This window comes from Cibotium barometz, chromosome 9 (assembly GCF_041138505.1).
Source record: "Cibotium barometz isolate CiBa-2024 chromosome 9, ASM4113850v1, whole genome shotgun sequence".
Lineage (NCBI taxonomy): Eukaryota > Viridiplantae > Streptophyta > Polypodiopsida > Cyatheales > Cibotiaceae > Cibotium > Cibotium barometz.
Window position 1 is genome coordinate 59,745,696 of NC_141054.1, and position 17,767 is coordinate 59,763,462.

Below are 17,767 nucleotides of genomic sequence, written 5' to 3' on the forward strand. Positions count from 1 at the left end.
ATGGGAGGTATTTCTATCTCATATCTCATCCTGTCAACAAGTAGGATATCTTACCCGAGTAGACCTGTGTAAACCTGGATCATTTTCAATGGGGTGTGCTCAAAACACCCTCATGCACCAAGGGTAACCATTGATGGAATGGTAAGCTTCTCATCAAGGTTTTTCTCGAAGCCACTAGAGTCACCATCCACATATGAGTGATGTGTTGACAGATCAAGGACAAATGTTGATCTACCTTTTCATTCCCTTTACATGTATATGTGTACCAACACCTGTATTCCACGAGGTGATGCATCTACGTTCCTTGAATTTTTCCTCGACTTGCTTGACCATAGACTAACACTGGATTCATTGCTAGCGGACTCTCTAGGTCCACTAAGCACCTGTGATTATTTCTCTACATGTGGAACAATATCATTACTTCTTACATCTTCATCTTCAATTGTCTTCACTAGTGTATACCATCTACTCATCTCATCAAAGAGACAACATCTCTATGTCCTTGTGTCATTTATAACCTTTTTGCTTCAAAGCATAACTAATGAAGATGTATTTCTCTGCCTTTGGATCTGACTTTTGATCTCACTTCATGTCTACGTCCTCGTGTCATTTATAACCTTTTTGCTTCAAAGCATAATTAATGAAGATGTATTTCTCTGCCTTTGGATTTGACTTTTGATCTCACTTCATCAAGAACATGCACATATGCAATATGTACAAACACTTTGAAGAAGTTGGACACATCTGGTTTTATGCATGTAACCTTATGTTCAAGTGTAATACCATGAACTGTTTTAGTGGGGGTCTTATTCATAATGTAAATAGCAACAATAGTTACTTTTGTTAGCCTGGTTAGCCTAGAAGTCCTTGGTGTGAATAGCCCTACACACGAACACTTTTTACCTTGTGCTAGCATGGGATTTTTCCCCGTGTGAACACACACTTCTATGTTAGCAACATTAGCCGTAGGGCTAAGGCTTCTATTTGTACTCTTGTACTCCATTCATTCATCATCATTATTATTGAGTACTTTGTAGCATTGAGATTTGTCTCTCTCGCTCCCCGAGCTTCTCTATCACTGCGTGTGTGTGAGTGTGTAGAGCATCTTCTCCCTCATCTAACATGGGTATTAAAGCTAATGGTTACAGCCTTGGTTTTGGAGCCTGTGCATTTCACTATAGGCACCTACCAATTGACATTCATGCCTCCTCCTGCCTTGACTTCTTGCCACATTGGCCTTGACACTCTCCTCGTTGGCATGGCCACCTGTTGGCTTTTCAGAGCTTGGCTCTGCACAACCATTAGCTCCTTGCCATTAGTCTCTAAAGTGGTGAAGCTAGGTGTACATTGATGGCGTTTTACATCTATGCCGTCATACATCCATTCATCTTCGTTGCCACAAGCGTGGGTAAGCTCTTACACTTCTCACTTTACACAGATCTAGGATTTCTACCTACTCTGTAGATTGGCCAGATTTTCTCTATACTACCGTACATTCTGGCCAACCCTATTTATTATCACTACACTCAACTCAAGCTTTAAGTGTAGGTGTGGTGGTCATTTGCAATGCTTGAATCTTGATTGCCCATACTTGGAAAGAATGATGAGCGCTAACTTGGCACAATGGAAAGGAAGACTTAAAAGAACATGCTCAATAGGAATTGTTGGTCGCTCGTGATTATGGAAGTCTCTCTTGCAAACATTGTGGTCAAATGCTAAAGTGTATAGGGACTTGTCTAGTAGTTATATACTACTACATACCTAGTGACCATTTCTCAACTACAAGATGTGCTATTCCTTTAAGTTTTCATGAACACCCTTATGAAGAGGGTTCATCTAGGCAAAAAAAAAAAACGTGTGGAGGAGAAGAGGCATGCACAATTCAATCCTTTCGCTACTCCAAAATAATTAGGGGTTAATGTGGCCCTAGACATTGTTATAGAAATGTTGTTGGTTGGTGATCTTGTTATAAATACTGCTGAGTTTGGAGATGGAGCCCTTAAAGAGTTTTTGGATGTAGTCACTCCACTTTTTGAGAGGAGGATTCAAAAGTGTGTAGAGGATGCAAAGAGAGCAAGCCTAGTTAGTTTAAAAGGATTGGATGCAGTGTTGAATCTAAAAAATAGATGTAGATATCCATTTATTCACAGCATTCTGTTTCCTAATCAACTAGAGACCACACACCAACCGCATGTATTTAAAATGTCAACTATTGGAACATGAAGTGGCTTGGACCTTGTGAATAGAATGTGTCCTGGTGGCAATCTGCAAGAGATGTGGATTCAATTTGACCATGTTCAAGGCTGTCTACAATGGGTGCCCATGTGTATGACCCGTTCATCCATGAGTTGTTGACAATAGCCACATGTGAGTTCAAGGTGGAGGATAGATATGCCCAGATTGAGTTTTAAAAAATGCTGAATGTTGTGGTTAAGAAGTGTGGCTTTGGAACTCTAGAGTTTCGAGGGTTCATGGTCGATGAGGCTAGTGATAATTGGTTAGCTGTGTGGTCTGTGTATAACGGCGGTGCTAAAGATCATGCAGGGCAAGAAGAGATCTTGTGTTTTCCATTGGGGAACATAGCATGCTCAATCATACAAATAAATGTATATGTGCATCCTCTAAGGAGGACCACAAGATTTTGTGCAGAAAATGGAAAGAATCCCCCACAGAGTTGGCAGCCGAAATAGTGCAAGCAAGAATTGTAAACATTTTGGAGAAATAATCATGCCATGAAGGGAGAGATTCCTTGCTTGGCAACTTGGCTAGCATGGTGGGATGTTAGGGCCTTTCATTGAGGGTCATGGTTTCTTACGCAAAATGATTACGGCTTGTTTGTGCCGATAACAAATTGGCCAAGGCAAAGCACTCTAGCATGAGAGTAAGTTGTTGGAAATAAGCCCAACTTGTAGTCCCTAGCCTTTTTAACTATTATGCATAGGATATCTTTTAGTCTACGATAAAATATGTAATCCACCACCAAATTCCATAAGCAATGATGTCATCCTAGAAATATATCCAATCACATTGAGTGTACCTCTTATGGCTATATAAGCACTATGTACAAGATCATTTGGAACAATGCAATCAAGTCTATTTTCATTATGAATGGCTCACTTTTCTTTCCCCCTTAAATTTTAAAATGGTATCAAAGCATAGGAGACTTCTATTTTGGAGTATTCTAGAGTAGACTTCTATTTTGGAATTTTCAGCTTGGAATCTTCTATTTATTATCCTTTTGGAGTTTTTTTTAAATTTTGCTTTCGGACCTTTCTATTTCCTTTCTTTTTGCAGCACGCGCCAACCCCCAAGACTTCTTTCTATTTCTTTTTTGCAGCTCCCACCATCGCCCCATCATCTGCACTCATGATGACACCACTGTGGTCGGTGTCTAGGTTTAGCCGCCCTTTGCCTTGCTTTGTCTATCCACGCTCAGGTGTCCAGAGTTGTACCTACCTCCAAAGTGGTGGTATACATTTGCCGGCCAACACCTCCTTGTTGTTGTGTCAACGTCGCCGTTCATCAGCTGTGCATCTCATATAGGCCACTCCTATCACTTGCTTTGCACCACCCACCTTCTGCCATCTACATGCAGGTGGTCAGAATGCCGGTAACGAAGGGAGCCATAGCTCAAAGTGCTTGCTCAAGCTCCTCATCACAATTCCAACTTTCGCCTAACAGCTCCTACCAAGTTTGTCATGCTTGACGTATTCAGGCCAATGTTCCTGTTTGAGACCCCATTCCCGACTAGTCTGTGCTCACTCGCGACCACAACTACTCTCCCTAGCTTGCCATCACACTTTTTGTAGCTTATGTGAAGTCTTCTTGCACACAAATGCCACCATCTTCTAGAGGCCCTGACTTCAGCCACACTCGACTATGTGCTCCCAAGTGCAGCTCTTCAACATTCTTTGTCATCCTATTAGCACAGCCTCAAACAAATTAGTGGTGGTTGAATGCATTCTATGCACCTTATGCTGCAATGTGTTTGGATATGGCTACCAATGCCTTGAAGGTGTTTGCAAAGAGGATTGCTGAAGATGTCGACAAGATGGTGATGATGATGGTGAGAAGATATCGGCTAGTGGAGTTCTCCTAAGCTTATGAAGGTTCTCTACATGGTTCATGCCACCTATATGTAATGATTGTGTTCACGTTGGTTATCTATTTGTGTTGTTTGGTACTATAGATCAATTAATTTTTATGATAGTCACCTATTATGTAGACCATGTGGAATGTATGGTCTGTTTTGTCCTTCTTCCTTGTTGTTGTCCTATCCAAGTGGTATCCTTGACTGGCTCTTGTTGGGGACTGATTGCTGTCTCGAGCAACATGCTGAGTGACTTTGGTTATGCACGCAACATACACTAGTCGGATATGGATTGCGCACAAGACAAATAGACACAGAGATGCACAGAGATGATACAAGAGGACAACATGGAGAAGAATCCACCTCTACAACCTTAGCTCCCAGACTCTTGAACCCAATGACAGGCACATTTGTGATGGTGATATGGAAGAATGGATCTAGTAGATGAAGGATGACTTCCTCAAGTTTGAGTTGAGGAACACTAATGCCAATATGGTCAAACCCAACAACCTCTTGCTGCATTGGGTTGGCCGAGGTACCCACCATCGCCATCGATCTCCTGGGTCAGATAGCTTTAGTCTTCGTTCCTCTGAGCTCATCATCATCATTGTCGAGAGGTTGGTTGGGGTGGTTTGGGTTAGGGGCGAGGTTAGGAAGGGTTTGGGCATTGAGGCCATGCTATCGCAGAAAGGCATTCATTCCTCCTCCAAGCGCGGGCTTCGGGTAGATTGGCTATGATGATGTCGGCATGAGGATCTGGAGGTAGTAACAACCATCACCATCGAAGGTTTGGGTGAGTTTTCCCTGGAGCCGCGAATCATTTTGCAACAGGTTCGTGATCTCGGTTCTGGCCGAGTTTGGCACACGGAGGGTGACATTCTTGGCTTCTTCGATGCTGGTGATGACACCTTCCCCAACCAAGGAATTATTTCTGATGGAAATGTTAACATTTAAAAATCCTTTGTCTTTTGTGGTTATCAAGTGAACACTACGAGCTTGCGCATTAGTGGGTTCAAGGTGTGGTCTATCTAATGCTTACCTAGGTGTGGTCTATCTAATGCTTACCAAGGTGTGGTCTATCTAATGCTTACCTAGGTGTCATACGAGATCAAGTTATGACTTGACCCCGTATCTATTAATGCAATGCTTTTTACATGGTCTTTAGCCATAATAAGTCCCACCTTGAGTCGTGCTGGCTCAATGTTTAGTTCCCCTTCATCCAAAAGAGTCACAGAAGTCATGTTGACATGTATTAGTCTTGCAAGCTGTTTTTGTTGTTTTAAGAGATGTTCTTGCAAGAGCATCTCTTGGGTCAGTGGTCGAAAATATTTTTTTAATTTGCTTCCATTGACATAACCCTCCATCTGGATGCCATCAATTGTCTCAATTCGAACAAACCCCTGAGGTGTGATTTTCGATACTTGAAATGGTCCCAGGCCTCGCTATTTGAGTTTCTTTTTCCTAGTGCTTCCGACACCATACATGAGGACAAGGTCTCCCGTTTCCAGTTCTTTTTGCTTAAGGTTTTTGTCGAGCCAATGTTTCTTGCGTAGTTTTTTAACCATGAGTCCATGTGATGCTATTAGTCTGGTCTCATCCAGCTTCTCTAAGTCAATTAGCCTTTTAGCTAATGCATTCTCCGTTAGACGCTCTTGTATGGCAATCCTTAAGCTTGGGACTAGGTATTCCATGGGCATAATTGCTTCAACACCATAAGCTAAATGGAAGGGAGCGTAACCTGTCGCTACCTTATATGATGTTTGATAGGCCGCTATCAGCTTATGTTCCCAGTCTGTTCGACCAAGGTTTTTGTCAAGATAATACACAAAATCTTGTTTGTACTCTCTGCTTGACCATTGGCCCGTGGATAATAAGGTGATGATTTTCGATGAATCACTAAGAATCCCGCAAGTAAATGATCAATCACCTCATTGATAAAATGTGAGCCGCGATCACTACCCAATTCTAATGGGGAGCCAAACCTCGAGATGATTTCCTCGTCTAAAATTTTTACAGTTGTTCGTGCATCAGCTCTCTTTGAGGCTCTGGCTTTTGTTGTTCGTGCATCAGCTCTCTTTGAGGCTCTGGCTTTTGCCCATTTTGTGAAATAGTCCATGGCCCCACGATCACGTATCGCGCTTGGGATATGGATGTGCCGCTTGACTAATAGGTCCCACAAAATCTATCCCCCATTTCTTGAACGATTGTCTTACAATAATAGGGGTGAGTAGCATCTTGTCCTTTTGTTGTGGAATAGCAACACGTTGACATTCTTTGAATCTTTTGACAAATTCTATGGCATCTCCGAATACCGTAGGCCACCATAGTCCTCCTTGAAGCACTTTTCGAGTTGTGATTTCCCCAGCAAAATGCCCGCCTACTATTCCTGAATGAGCTTCTTCCAGTATGGTGACGAACTTATCTTCTCTAACGCACCTTTCGAGTACACTATCTTTTCCCAGCTTATATAGTTCTCCCGCAATTCAATTGATAAGGTGCAGCAAGCTTGATAAGCCGCCGCCGCATTTTACCTTTGTTGAAAGGTATTACCTGCGAAAAACTATAAGCTAGATACTCTAAGATTTCCTCACTACATTCGGGTACCATGTCCAACTTGAATAAACAAGCATCAGGGAGATCATCATCAACACACCAGTTGGCCGGTTCCCCATTTGGAATTCTTGACATGTGATTAGCTAACACATGCTTCCCTTTCTTATCGCGTGACTGTAAAGTCGAATTCCAACAACAATAGCAACCATCATGTGATTCCCCCCGTGGTGCAAGGTTTGTTCACTAGGTATAGTAAGGCTTGATGGTCCACGAAAAATATGAATTTATTGGATAAAAGGTAATGTCGATATTTCTTAATGGCATAAACCATGGCCAATCCCTCCCTCTCTGTGTGGTGGTGTAGTTCACCTCCGCATCATTTAGCTGACAACTAGTGAAGCAAACCAGATAGTCCAATTTGAACTCACCCCAGGGCTGAGCTAGTACGCAACCAATAGCAAAATTTGATGCATCAATATGCACGTGAAATATGAGATCCCAATTGGGAGGCCGTAGAATTGGCGCGCTAGCCAACGCTTACTTCAATCGATCACATGCTTCCTGACACTCCTCAGTCCACTCAAAGACAATGAGGAGCTTGTATAGGGTCTAGCTATTTCAGCATAGAAAATTATGAAGCGGCAATAATACCCCACATGGCCCATAAATCTTTGCACACCCTTGTAGTTGGTAGGCGGTGGCAGCTCCAATATCAGCTTGACCTTGCTTTCGTCCGTGGATATACCATTCTTTAAGACAATGTGTCCCAATATCACACCATGCTTGACTCAAAACTGACATTTAAAGGGGTTCAGGGATATATGATATAATCGACATCGCTCAAACACTTTCCTCAAGCAGGCAAGATGGTCTACCCATCAAGAGTGTGCACACATATCATCAATGAATACCTCCAACCACTTTTGTAAGTAGTCCTCCTTGAAGGATGTGCACATCAACCTTTGAAAGGTTGCTGGGACGTTGGTGAGGCTGAATGGCATAACCTTGTATGCAAATGTCCCCCACATTGTATTAAAAGCTATCTTGTGCTGGTCCTCTGGTGCTATGGACACGTGATTGTAACCGGAGAACCCATCTAAGAAGCTGTAAGCTTCTCTCCCAACCACTCTTTCTAAAACATGTTCTGTGTAAGGCATTGATAATTGTTTTTCCTAGTGGTTGCGTTGACCTTTTTAAGATCAACACATACCCTAAGTTTTCTATTCTTTTTTGGCACTATCACGATTGGTGAGACAACCAATCTGTATATTCGATTTCATAGATGAAATCCACAGCAATGAGCTTATCAATTTCCTCCTTTACAATTGCCGCATACTTAGGATTCATTTGGTATGGTTTCTGTCTGGTTAGTCTTGACCCTTCCATGATTGGAATCGTATGCTGTACTACCTCAAGTGGTACCCCCTTCATCTCTTTGTAATTCCAAGCGAAACAATCCTTAAATTCCTTAAGGAGAGCAATGAGCTCATTTTCTTTAGCCGAAGTCAAGTCCTTATAGCAATGTATACGGGTCGAGCTTCCTTCCCTGGTCCCACAATATCCACTTCCTTGACTTCTGTCGGGCCATCATATGATGTGGACAGTCCATTCTCCTTCACCCTTGTTGCTATCAATCAGACCACTTTTCGTTTGCCAACAATATAGGTTTTGAAGTGGTCGGGTAGTACTGAGAGGAAGTCTGGTTTGTCCTCATTTTCACTTTTGGTTTTAGCCATGATCTTTCTCGCCTCACGTTTTGCTTCTGCCAAGGCTTTATTATGTTTTCGGCGCCCAGCTTTAGTAAGCTTGGGTGTTTCTAGCTGTTGAAGAATGACTTTCTCCTTGTGCCTTCCCTCCAGCGATATCTTACTCAACTCCTCACCCCAATCCTTTGAGAACTCATCGTGTACCTTAGTGGCCTCAAGGTATCTCAGCCACTGGGCATCCGTGATTTTTCTTTGTATAAACACGCATTTCGTTAGGCTATATATCATTTCTACTTTCGCCACCGTCTGAGGCGTTGAGCACTGGTAAGGCTTTGTGCTATGGTACCTTCTGTACTTGATGGCTTCCCTTCTGATTCCTCATCAATGGTATGCCAATTAACCATACAGATAGAGGTCGTGGTGGGGATGGTTCCAGATTCCACATACTAGGTTCCCCTGGGTTGTATCACATCAATGGTGGCCAACACATGCACATCCAGTTTTCACTAAAGTCCGGAGGAGGAAGTGACACATACATTTCCATTTCCTCCCATGGGGTGTGCTTTCCATGTTCTTAGATCAATCTTTAAGATTTACGAATCCCTACGTACATACACGTAATCTAAGGCCCAATCATGCACCAATTTGGATTCCCTCATGAAGGGTCTCCCTAATATTATGTCATATGAATCTGGTTGGCGTAGGAAGTCCATGACCACAAATGTATAATGGTAGCGAAACGTAAAGAGTTTGAATTTAACATTCTCCAGATTCCCAATGGGCCTTGAATACGTTCCGTTAGCCATTTTAACGATTAGATTTACTTTTTTTAGATCAGGTTTCCCCCGGTTTTCCCAGCAATGTTTGCAATGATACTAACCCCCGCCCCACCATCCAGGATAGCTAGTGCCTGGCTGGTTGGTGGCCTGATTGGCAGTAGAAGTCGAACCACTTGCGCGATATGGACAATCCTTGATCAAATGATCAATTCCACATTTAGTACAGGTGAGTACTGGCATGTCATTGGGCAGAGCTGCCACTTGTTGGGGTTGGGGTGTATGAACCATATTCTTGTCGGGGCACTCGGCAACTCGATGCGGCCCTTCGCAGAAGCAGCCAAAGCATTGTAGCGGTTCTCTTCTCAGGTTTGAATTCATGTCCTTGCCCTTCTATTGTACCGTGGTTTGAAACATAGGTACTGGCGTGTTATTCTATAGGACATAATATTCCGGCGTGACCTCCATCGTTTCTTCGTAGTACTCTCTACTAAGTTCTACTTCCCACACTATGTCAACATCTTTTGATGGCTCTTCAATCAATACTTGATTTATTTTAGCCTGTGGTGGTTGTGGTGGTAGAACTAGTGGTGGCAAAGGTGAAGCGTCTTATACCTGAAACATCCCCCTAGGTAAGTAGGAAGAGTTGGGTTGTTCAGCAATAGCGGTGATTTGTACAGGTGGCGCAAGTAAAGCCAATGGGGCTCTTAGTACTGGTAGCTGTGCAACATTTTGAAATCTTGGATATCTGCACATTGAAGTGTCATGATTTCCTAATTTTACACAGTGGAGTAATGGCCTTGCTCTTAACCGTGGACACTTGGTGGTAGTGTGATTTAATCTACACATAGAGCATCACACCAATTCCCTACGGGGGTAAAGATGATTATGCCCATGATGACCAGATATTTCTCTTCCCTCTTTTACTTTCAATTTCTCTAATATGGCATTACTGAGCTCATCCACCGTCATGTTTCTGACTTGCTTGCTTTGAGTTCCAATTTCTTGGTGGCTCGAGACAAACGAAGTTGTAGTTTGCTGAAGATGTTTTGACATCTTCCGATTGTGGCAATTATAACATATTATCTTCATATTTGATTGCCAGTTTGCAACATGCACCAAGAACATGCATCGAGAGTAGCAGGTCGGGCTAGTACTATGTAATCATACATTTTGTGGTTTCTAACCCCTCTCCGGAAGCAAGGCAATAACTGATCAGCAATAACTGATCATCAGTTAACCTCTCCCTAAGTTTGCACCTTGAATTTAAGTGCTTAAGACGGGACACATAGTCTCTCATCGATTCAACTTCCTTTTGTTTGATATTATGTAAATGTGCCACACGGGCTCCATCTGTCACCCCTTCGGGCAAAACTGGGAACAAAAACGTTCTTGAGTCTTGTAAAGTTTACATCACTGACTGGCCCACAGGTTTCACATGTGGATTCAAAAATCTCTACATGTTGGATACGATCCCCGTCCCCATAGAATTTTTGGACAATTGGGGGGTGCCGGTATTCGACAACCTAGAATTAGACGTTTGAATGGGCACTTCTTGTCGTGGATCGAGTCCAGCGCTGGTTGATGGACCCATGCCCGTAGATTGCGCTTCTTCATCATCATGACTGGTTTGGAGACCAAAAAATCCCCAGGCGATATCAATGATACCACTGGACCTAGTTGGGGAGGGTGGTTTCTCCTCTTCCCCAAACCCAGCGTATCTCAGCCCATCTTCCATAGACTCTTCGCTACTAGTTTTAGCGGTGGTCAGGTTTCTTAAAACACTCAGGTAATGCTTGCGGAATGTCTTGATCCCACACTTCTTTGATAGGAAGATCCTGGGTGATTTGATGCACTATCGTCAGGTGTAAGATCGTCTTTTGATGATGAGTTTTCTAGAACTTAAGTACATGTATGTACGATTTGATAAGCTACTTGTCGACCCAATTTGATTTTGCTTCCTATCACTCTGTTTCTGAAGCTGTGAAACTGTAGAGAATGGTTCGCGGCGTGAAAAGTTAGAAAAGGTTCACGGCTTCACGCGGCAGCGTGAACGTTATTCTGCACTCTCACGTGCTCAAAGATTTTTGCCTTTCGGGTCAAATCCCCTCTCTTTAATATAGGCTGCCCTCCCTTAGCGACCTTTATGGCCTTGGTCTGACTATTTGTTGGATTTGGCCAACCTGTGAGTCTATAGAGAAAGTTCACATCATGAACAAAAAAGGGTTCACGTCGTGAACAATTTCAAAAGGTTTCACGTCGTGAACAAAAAAGGCCGTGAACAGCTTCAAAAAGGTTTCACGTCGTGAACGTTTTGCTGAACTTTCATGTGATCAAAAATTTTGGTAGACTTTGTGGTGTCCGAGGTGTCAGGATAAGGTTGTCTATTTTTGGCAAGGCAATCCCATAATTTGTGGCACTGATATCACGAGCGATTCGTGGCATGAAGTTATAAAAAATGTTCACGGTGTAAACGTTTTTATGCAGTTTCACGTGGAACTTCCCGCGTTGAAAGTTATGATTTTGGGTGTGTAATACTTATCCAATTGACCCCAAAATTGATTGTGCCATGCCTAAGGAAAGGAATGCAAGTTCTTGGCACAATCAATGGCTCCTTATGTTTTTGATTTTGTGAATTTATGAAAAAGGAGAAAATAAAGAACACCAACCTGCTCATTCACGTTGGTGCTTTCAATGATGCAAATATCAAGATTAACAAGAAAAAACAGTGAAGCTGTATCCTAAGACCACTCCACCACAATTATACACAACATCACAACCAATTTCTTACGATTTCTTCCTACCACACACATTTTATCCATTCATTTTTCACACACATCTTATCCATTCATTTTCCACACAATGCACTACTAGAATGCAAGGGCAATCATGAATCTTATGCAATGGGAGCTGAAACTCCAAGAGGATGGAAGAAACAAAGGTGTTTCCCCCCAGTAGCGGCACCAAAAATGTTATGGGCTACCACACCTCCAAGAGGGAACTCAACACATTCACCTAAAGGATGAACAATAGATCACAACTGTCATAGGGCACTTACCAATACTTCGAACTTGAGTCCCTTGAGGCCTCCAAGCTCACTTGTTAAGCTCTAACCTCCAAGCTCCACCTTCATGCTGTCACCGTAGAGTCGCTCGCACCTCTCACTCCTTCAATCTCTCTCAAGACACAAGGGAGGCCCTCTGGGAAACATTGCAATTAGATCATAAGCTAGGTAGAGACCGATGATTAAGATTGAACAAACAGATGGCAATGAGATTGCTAGTAATATCATCTTGTATCCCCACTTCTTGACTAAGCGGGCCTAAAATGGATTTTCTACAGTTACGGCTTGTTAGCTCACGCCTACTAGCTCCTAGGCTAACGCGTACTGAAAATCCGATTCCTAAGCAATAGAAGATGATACGATTGTAAAACATTCTAATAGTTCAATAGTAAACCAAAAAAAATTGTGAGCACATTAACCTCCTTTCAACCCCTTCACTTAAGGTGAGTCAAAATTGACCATTTATAAGACATAAGTTTTAAAGCAAGTGTGTGTGGCTAGCCAAGCCTTATCTTTTCATGACGTTAATTGGCATAAATTACTAGTGCATAAACTGCAAACTCGATGGTAGGCGAAGCCACGCATCAAGTGAGCGAACAGAAAAAAAAGCAGCAGGCTCTTTAGCCATGGCGATGGTTGCATCAACAACATCATCATCATCGTCTGCTTGCCTTCTCCATAGCCAGTTAGCCTCCGTGCGGTCTTCTTCTTCTTCTTTCCTGTGCTTCCCTCGATCTTCCAAAGCACGACTCTCCATCGTCCCCTCCTACCTTCCCATGGCTGTGCGTGCCTCAGGTTATTCCATATTTTCTACATTTTCCACAACATCCCCCCCCCCCCCCCCGCACACATACACACACGATTGATTTTGCCGCCATCATTTTTGTTTTGATTTGGTCTGTCTGGTTGAGAATTGTGCAAGAAAAGTTTCTGCATTTTTCATGAGGTGAATTGTGCTTTTTTTAACGAGAGAAATTATATATATTTTTTGAGAGAAATTAATTGTTCAGGAGAGAAATAAGGAGAAACCATGTTCTTAATGCGGGATTTCTGTGAAATTCTTCCTTTTTATGATGTTAATTCTACATTTTATAGCATGAGCTATTCCGAGACGTGATGGATCTGGATGAGAAATGTGCTGAAGTGGCCATTTTCCTTTTTTTTTCTCCCAATTTTCCTAATGCAGTTTCTAAGGTTCTCACCCAGGACGAGTTGAAGAAGCTGGCAGCTGATAAGGTAGGCCATCTCATACAACGAAACTTACCATAGACAAAATGCACTCTTTGGTTACTTTTTTTTGGCCCTCTTGTGCAGGCCGTGGAGTATGTGGAGAGCGGAATGGTGCTGGGGCTGGGCACTGGATCCACTGCCGCATTTGTTGTTGCCAAAATTGGGCAACTTCTCAAGGTGTTATTCAAATCATTTTAATTTTTTTTTTGCCTAATTCAGTCAAGGAAACACGCGCACACACGCACGTGCAGGGTTCTCATGGAATTTTTTCTTGTGTGGCTTTCTTGGGAGTTGCAGGAAGGAAAGCTTACCAACATTGTGGGTGTCCCTACTTCTAAGGTCAGTCCTATGTGTCAGTATCATTCAACCCATGTTTGTGTCCATGACCAGCTGTATTTTGTTGACCCCCAATGGTTTGTTTTTGAATGTGCTGTATTTTTTGCAGCGAACAGCAGAGCAAGCAGCCTCACTTGGAATCCCTCTGTCAGTCTTAGATGACCACCCGAAGGTCAGCTGCCAGCTCTTCATGTACTCTTTCAGAAGTTATAGTATAACCACATGATTGCAATCATTAGCACATAACATCATAACAGTTTGATTGATACAGCCAATGATGGTACATTTTTGGGTGAATCCAAATTTGTTGTAGAAACCTTTTTTAACTTTATTCTAGCCTTGTTGCTTTCAAACTATGGTGGTGTCCAGGTGACTTGTGTCCTTGAGTCCAAAGTACCATTGAAGCCTGATCAAAGATCCAAAAAGATGCTTCTACACTAACTATGGCAAGGACAAATTGGTTCACACCATTTCTAGTTCAATATTGAATCTAATTGAGCTCCAATACATTAGATTTTTCCAAATGCTCTTCAAAACTGGATCAAACCGTTGTTTAGTGCCCTTGAGGAGCCATCTCCTTTTTAAATATGTTTTAGAGTATATGATACCTAACATGCATAAACAGTATCTGTGAGCTCCAAGCACGTGATTTTGCTAGGGAGACCAAGACCGGAGATAGTAATACACAAAAGCAGGACACAAAAACTGTTGATGTTGAAGCTGTCTCTGTTAGCAATCATCTCCTGTCTGTATATTTACACCAGGGCCTCTGATGTGGGTGTGCCCGATTTAGGTGTTTTCTTATTTTTCCCTACTCTCCATATTTTTTCCCTATTTTTTTTCCATTTTTCTGTTGTGTGGAGGGCTGTCGGCTGCCCGCCTGCCTGTGTGTGGTATCCGATATGACTGTTAGGAGCTGGCCGACTCAGTTGGTGCTGGCCGACAGGGTTTATAGAAGTTGACTAGAGTGCTGCTGGTCGGGTACATTCAGGGGGCAGTCGGCTGTTTTTCAGCAGGCCGATTTGTCGTCTAGGGCCATATAAAATGGCCCCTTGCCCCCCATTCTTCATTTGGGATTTTCTTGTGTATATAGTAGAGTTATATGCTTCTCTCTCTCTCTCTCTCTCTCTCTCTCTCTCTCTCTCTCTCATTTCTGCGTTTTTCTGCTGTGCACTTGCTCTAGTGTTTCCAGATCTTGTCTTCATCTCCGTTGCATATTCTGACATGGTATCAGAGCTCTAGGCTCTTGAAAGATCTTGGGAACTATATGAGCAAGAGGGGGGCTGTTTGTGTTGCTGATTGGAGGACTGTTTTGGGCCGTACGAGAAGAGGAGAAGCAAGCGAAAGGCGGGCCTTGTTGCTGGACAGCCACTTGCAGGTTTAGTTCTTCATTTTTTCCCACCCAGCCTCCCTTTTTAATTACACCCTTGCAATGGCAGATTTACTTGAGATGGTTGAGAAGCACGTGAAGATCCCAACACTCCCCACGTTCCCAGTGGACCGTCATTTGGATGGGAACAACTACAGCATATGGAAGGTAATGATGGAATTTGTTTTGGAGTCTTACGACCTTGCTGATTTCATTGTTGTTGGGGTTCCGCGGCCGGAGTTAGAGGAAGGGAAGTTACCCTCTATTCGGAAGGAACGGGAGGCACAGGCACATGCACAGGCAGCACAGGCACAGTTATGGGATCGTGTCAATGCCAGAGTCCGTTCTTTCATCTTCCTCAATTGCACACCACAGGTGATCAACCACATAAAGCATATGACGTTGGCCAGATGTATTTGGCAGCATTTGGCTTCTCTTTACAACAGGGTATCGTCCATGAAGAGGATCTCCTTGGAAGTTCAGATGTGGGTGATGAATCCTGCAAAGTCGTCGATGATGCGGGGGCACATCAACAAGCTGCAGGCTCTTCAGCAAGAAGTTCTCCAGGCTGGAAAAGAGATATCATCGGAGGATATGGCCATAACGTTGCTGTCACATTTGTCCTCTCCGTACTTAGCTTTTTACTCTTCGTTGATTACCAGTGGCAGGCTCAGTACCATCACATGGGAGGAGCTTGTGCCCATGGTCTTGGACCAAGAGGAAAGATTCACGAACCCTCCACAGGGCGGAGGTTCCGAGGCCTTTATTGGCCAATGGTCGAAAGACCGGAATAACAACATCAAGGGCAAAGGGAAGGCTTCATCGAAGAAGTCCTCTGAGAAGAAGCCCGACTCAAACCAAAAGAAACTGAAGGCCGAGAGGACCTGTAATGACTGTGGCAACAAGAAAGGCCGCCACTATTGGAGGAAGTGTCCCAAGCGGACTCGGAAGAGTGCTGATTCTTCAGCTTCAGCTGTAAAGACTCCAGCCTTTGTGCTCTTAGAGATGATGGACACGGATGCTTCATCTTCTTCGAGTGAGAAGGCGGTTGGCTTCACTGCAAAGGATACTCGGGAATGGATTCTTGACAGTGGTGTTTCCCGGTACATGACTTCTTCCCGTGACTTCTTTTTGGATCTGAAACGGCAGTCAGGTCGCATTTTTATTGGCCACAATTCCACAATTCCAATACACAGTGAGGGCCGGATGGAGATCATTCCCGATGGCAGAGGGGGGAAGCATTCCTCTCGTGTTCTTTATGTCCCAGCTCTTGGTTTTCATCTATTGTCAGTGCATGAGGTATTCAAGACTGGCTTTCGGGTGGAGTTTGAGGAGCATTCTGTTGCTCTACGGGACTGCGAGACTGGCCAGGTTGTTTGGGAAGGCCGCATGGATAATGGTATATACAAACTCTCCGCACTCTCCTCTTTGATAGGTTCTCAGGTTGGTGACTTGTAGCACTTTCGGTTTGGCCACTTAAATGTGGACGCACTGTGGCGATCTTCTCGGGATGTCACCAATTGGCCGACCATTTGGTCCATCTCCAGTTTTTGTATCTCGTTCACTTGAGGCCAGGCCGGTGTCTCATGTGAAGAGGCCAGTATTTTGCTGACATGGACGGGAGCCAGACTGGTGCCACCCGTTTGTTAGCAGGATGGTGTCGTATGGACGGGAGCCAGACTGGTGCCACTCGTGTATGACCTGGACTGTGTTCGATCCATGGGATTGTCACGCCATGGAAGAGCCAGTATTCGTGCCGTGTCTTGCCTATGGGATTGTCACTCCATAGGGAGGCTCGTGCCTGGAACTGTGTCTTGTCACTCCATAGGAAGACCGGGATTTATGTTTTACGTCGTGCCATTTTTGTGCCGACAGATATTTTGTACTTGTTCCATGAATGGGAGATATGTCCATGATACTATTTGCACATGCACTCATGTTCTGCATGTTTGAAATTGTTTTCGCATGACTTGTATTTTTGTGTTTGCTTGCTTGACGTGTCACTTACTGAGCGGGGACACCTGCCAGTGAGTCGTGAAGTTTGCTCTGTCTTCTGACGAGTTTTGGTGCATGTGAACAGGTGGTAAGTATATTGCACATGTTAGTTTAATACTTTAATCTCGAACCTTTTGATTTATAAGGTTGTATGTTCACATACACTTAAAAGTGGGCACCCACTTAGGGGCCAAGGTGGGGAGCCACACTTGACTTGTGTGTGTGTGGGGGTGCGTGCATGGTCACTAACCCACACCCCCATGGAACTGGCCGCCCACATGCAAACGTGGGGACCAGCCAAACACAATAGTTTAAACTCCACTCTAATTTTTATAAAAAGAAGCCACCACCACCATCATAGACCACCGGCGATCGCTTCCAACATCCTTTCGTAAGAGAAAACAAGCCGGCGACCATCTCTGGTGCATGCTCAGGTCGGCTGCAACCCCACAAGTGGCTATGTGCTCTTCCATATAGGCTGCACAGACTGCTCTCTCTTCAGCAGGCAGAAGGCCACGTTTCTGTTCCAATCAGACTGCAGCCAGGCGCCTCTGTTTCAGACGGCTGGTGGCTGCACTGGCTATTCAGCAGGGCTGCCCACTATCTACAGGCGGCTGCTCATACAACCAGTCGGTTCCTCCACGCCTC

The 17,767-nt window shown here is 43.7% G+C and overlaps 1 protein-coding gene across 1 annotated transcript in view; it reads left to right on the forward strand.

Annotated features, from left to right (window-relative positions):
• Window positions 1-12,703: 12,703 nt before the first annotated feature.
• The window catches only part of LOC147635779 (putative ribose-5-phosphate isomerase 3, chloroplastic), a 32,353-nt gene continuing 27,289 nt past the window's right edge, over window positions 12,704-17,767 (forward strand). The window contains exons 1-5 of the mRNA XM_086803183.1: window positions 12,704-12,984; window positions 13,376-13,425; window positions 13,504-13,596; window positions 13,717-13,758; window positions 13,865-13,927. Coding sequence (XP_086659309.1) covers window positions 12,816-12,984; window positions 13,376-13,425; window positions 13,504-13,596; window positions 13,717-13,758; window positions 13,865-13,927 — 417 coding nt within the window. The 5' untranslated portion in view covers window positions 12,704-12,815. The remainder of the gene's footprint in view (window positions 12,985-13,375; window positions 13,426-13,503; window positions 13,597-13,716; window positions 13,759-13,864; window positions 13,928-17,767) is intronic.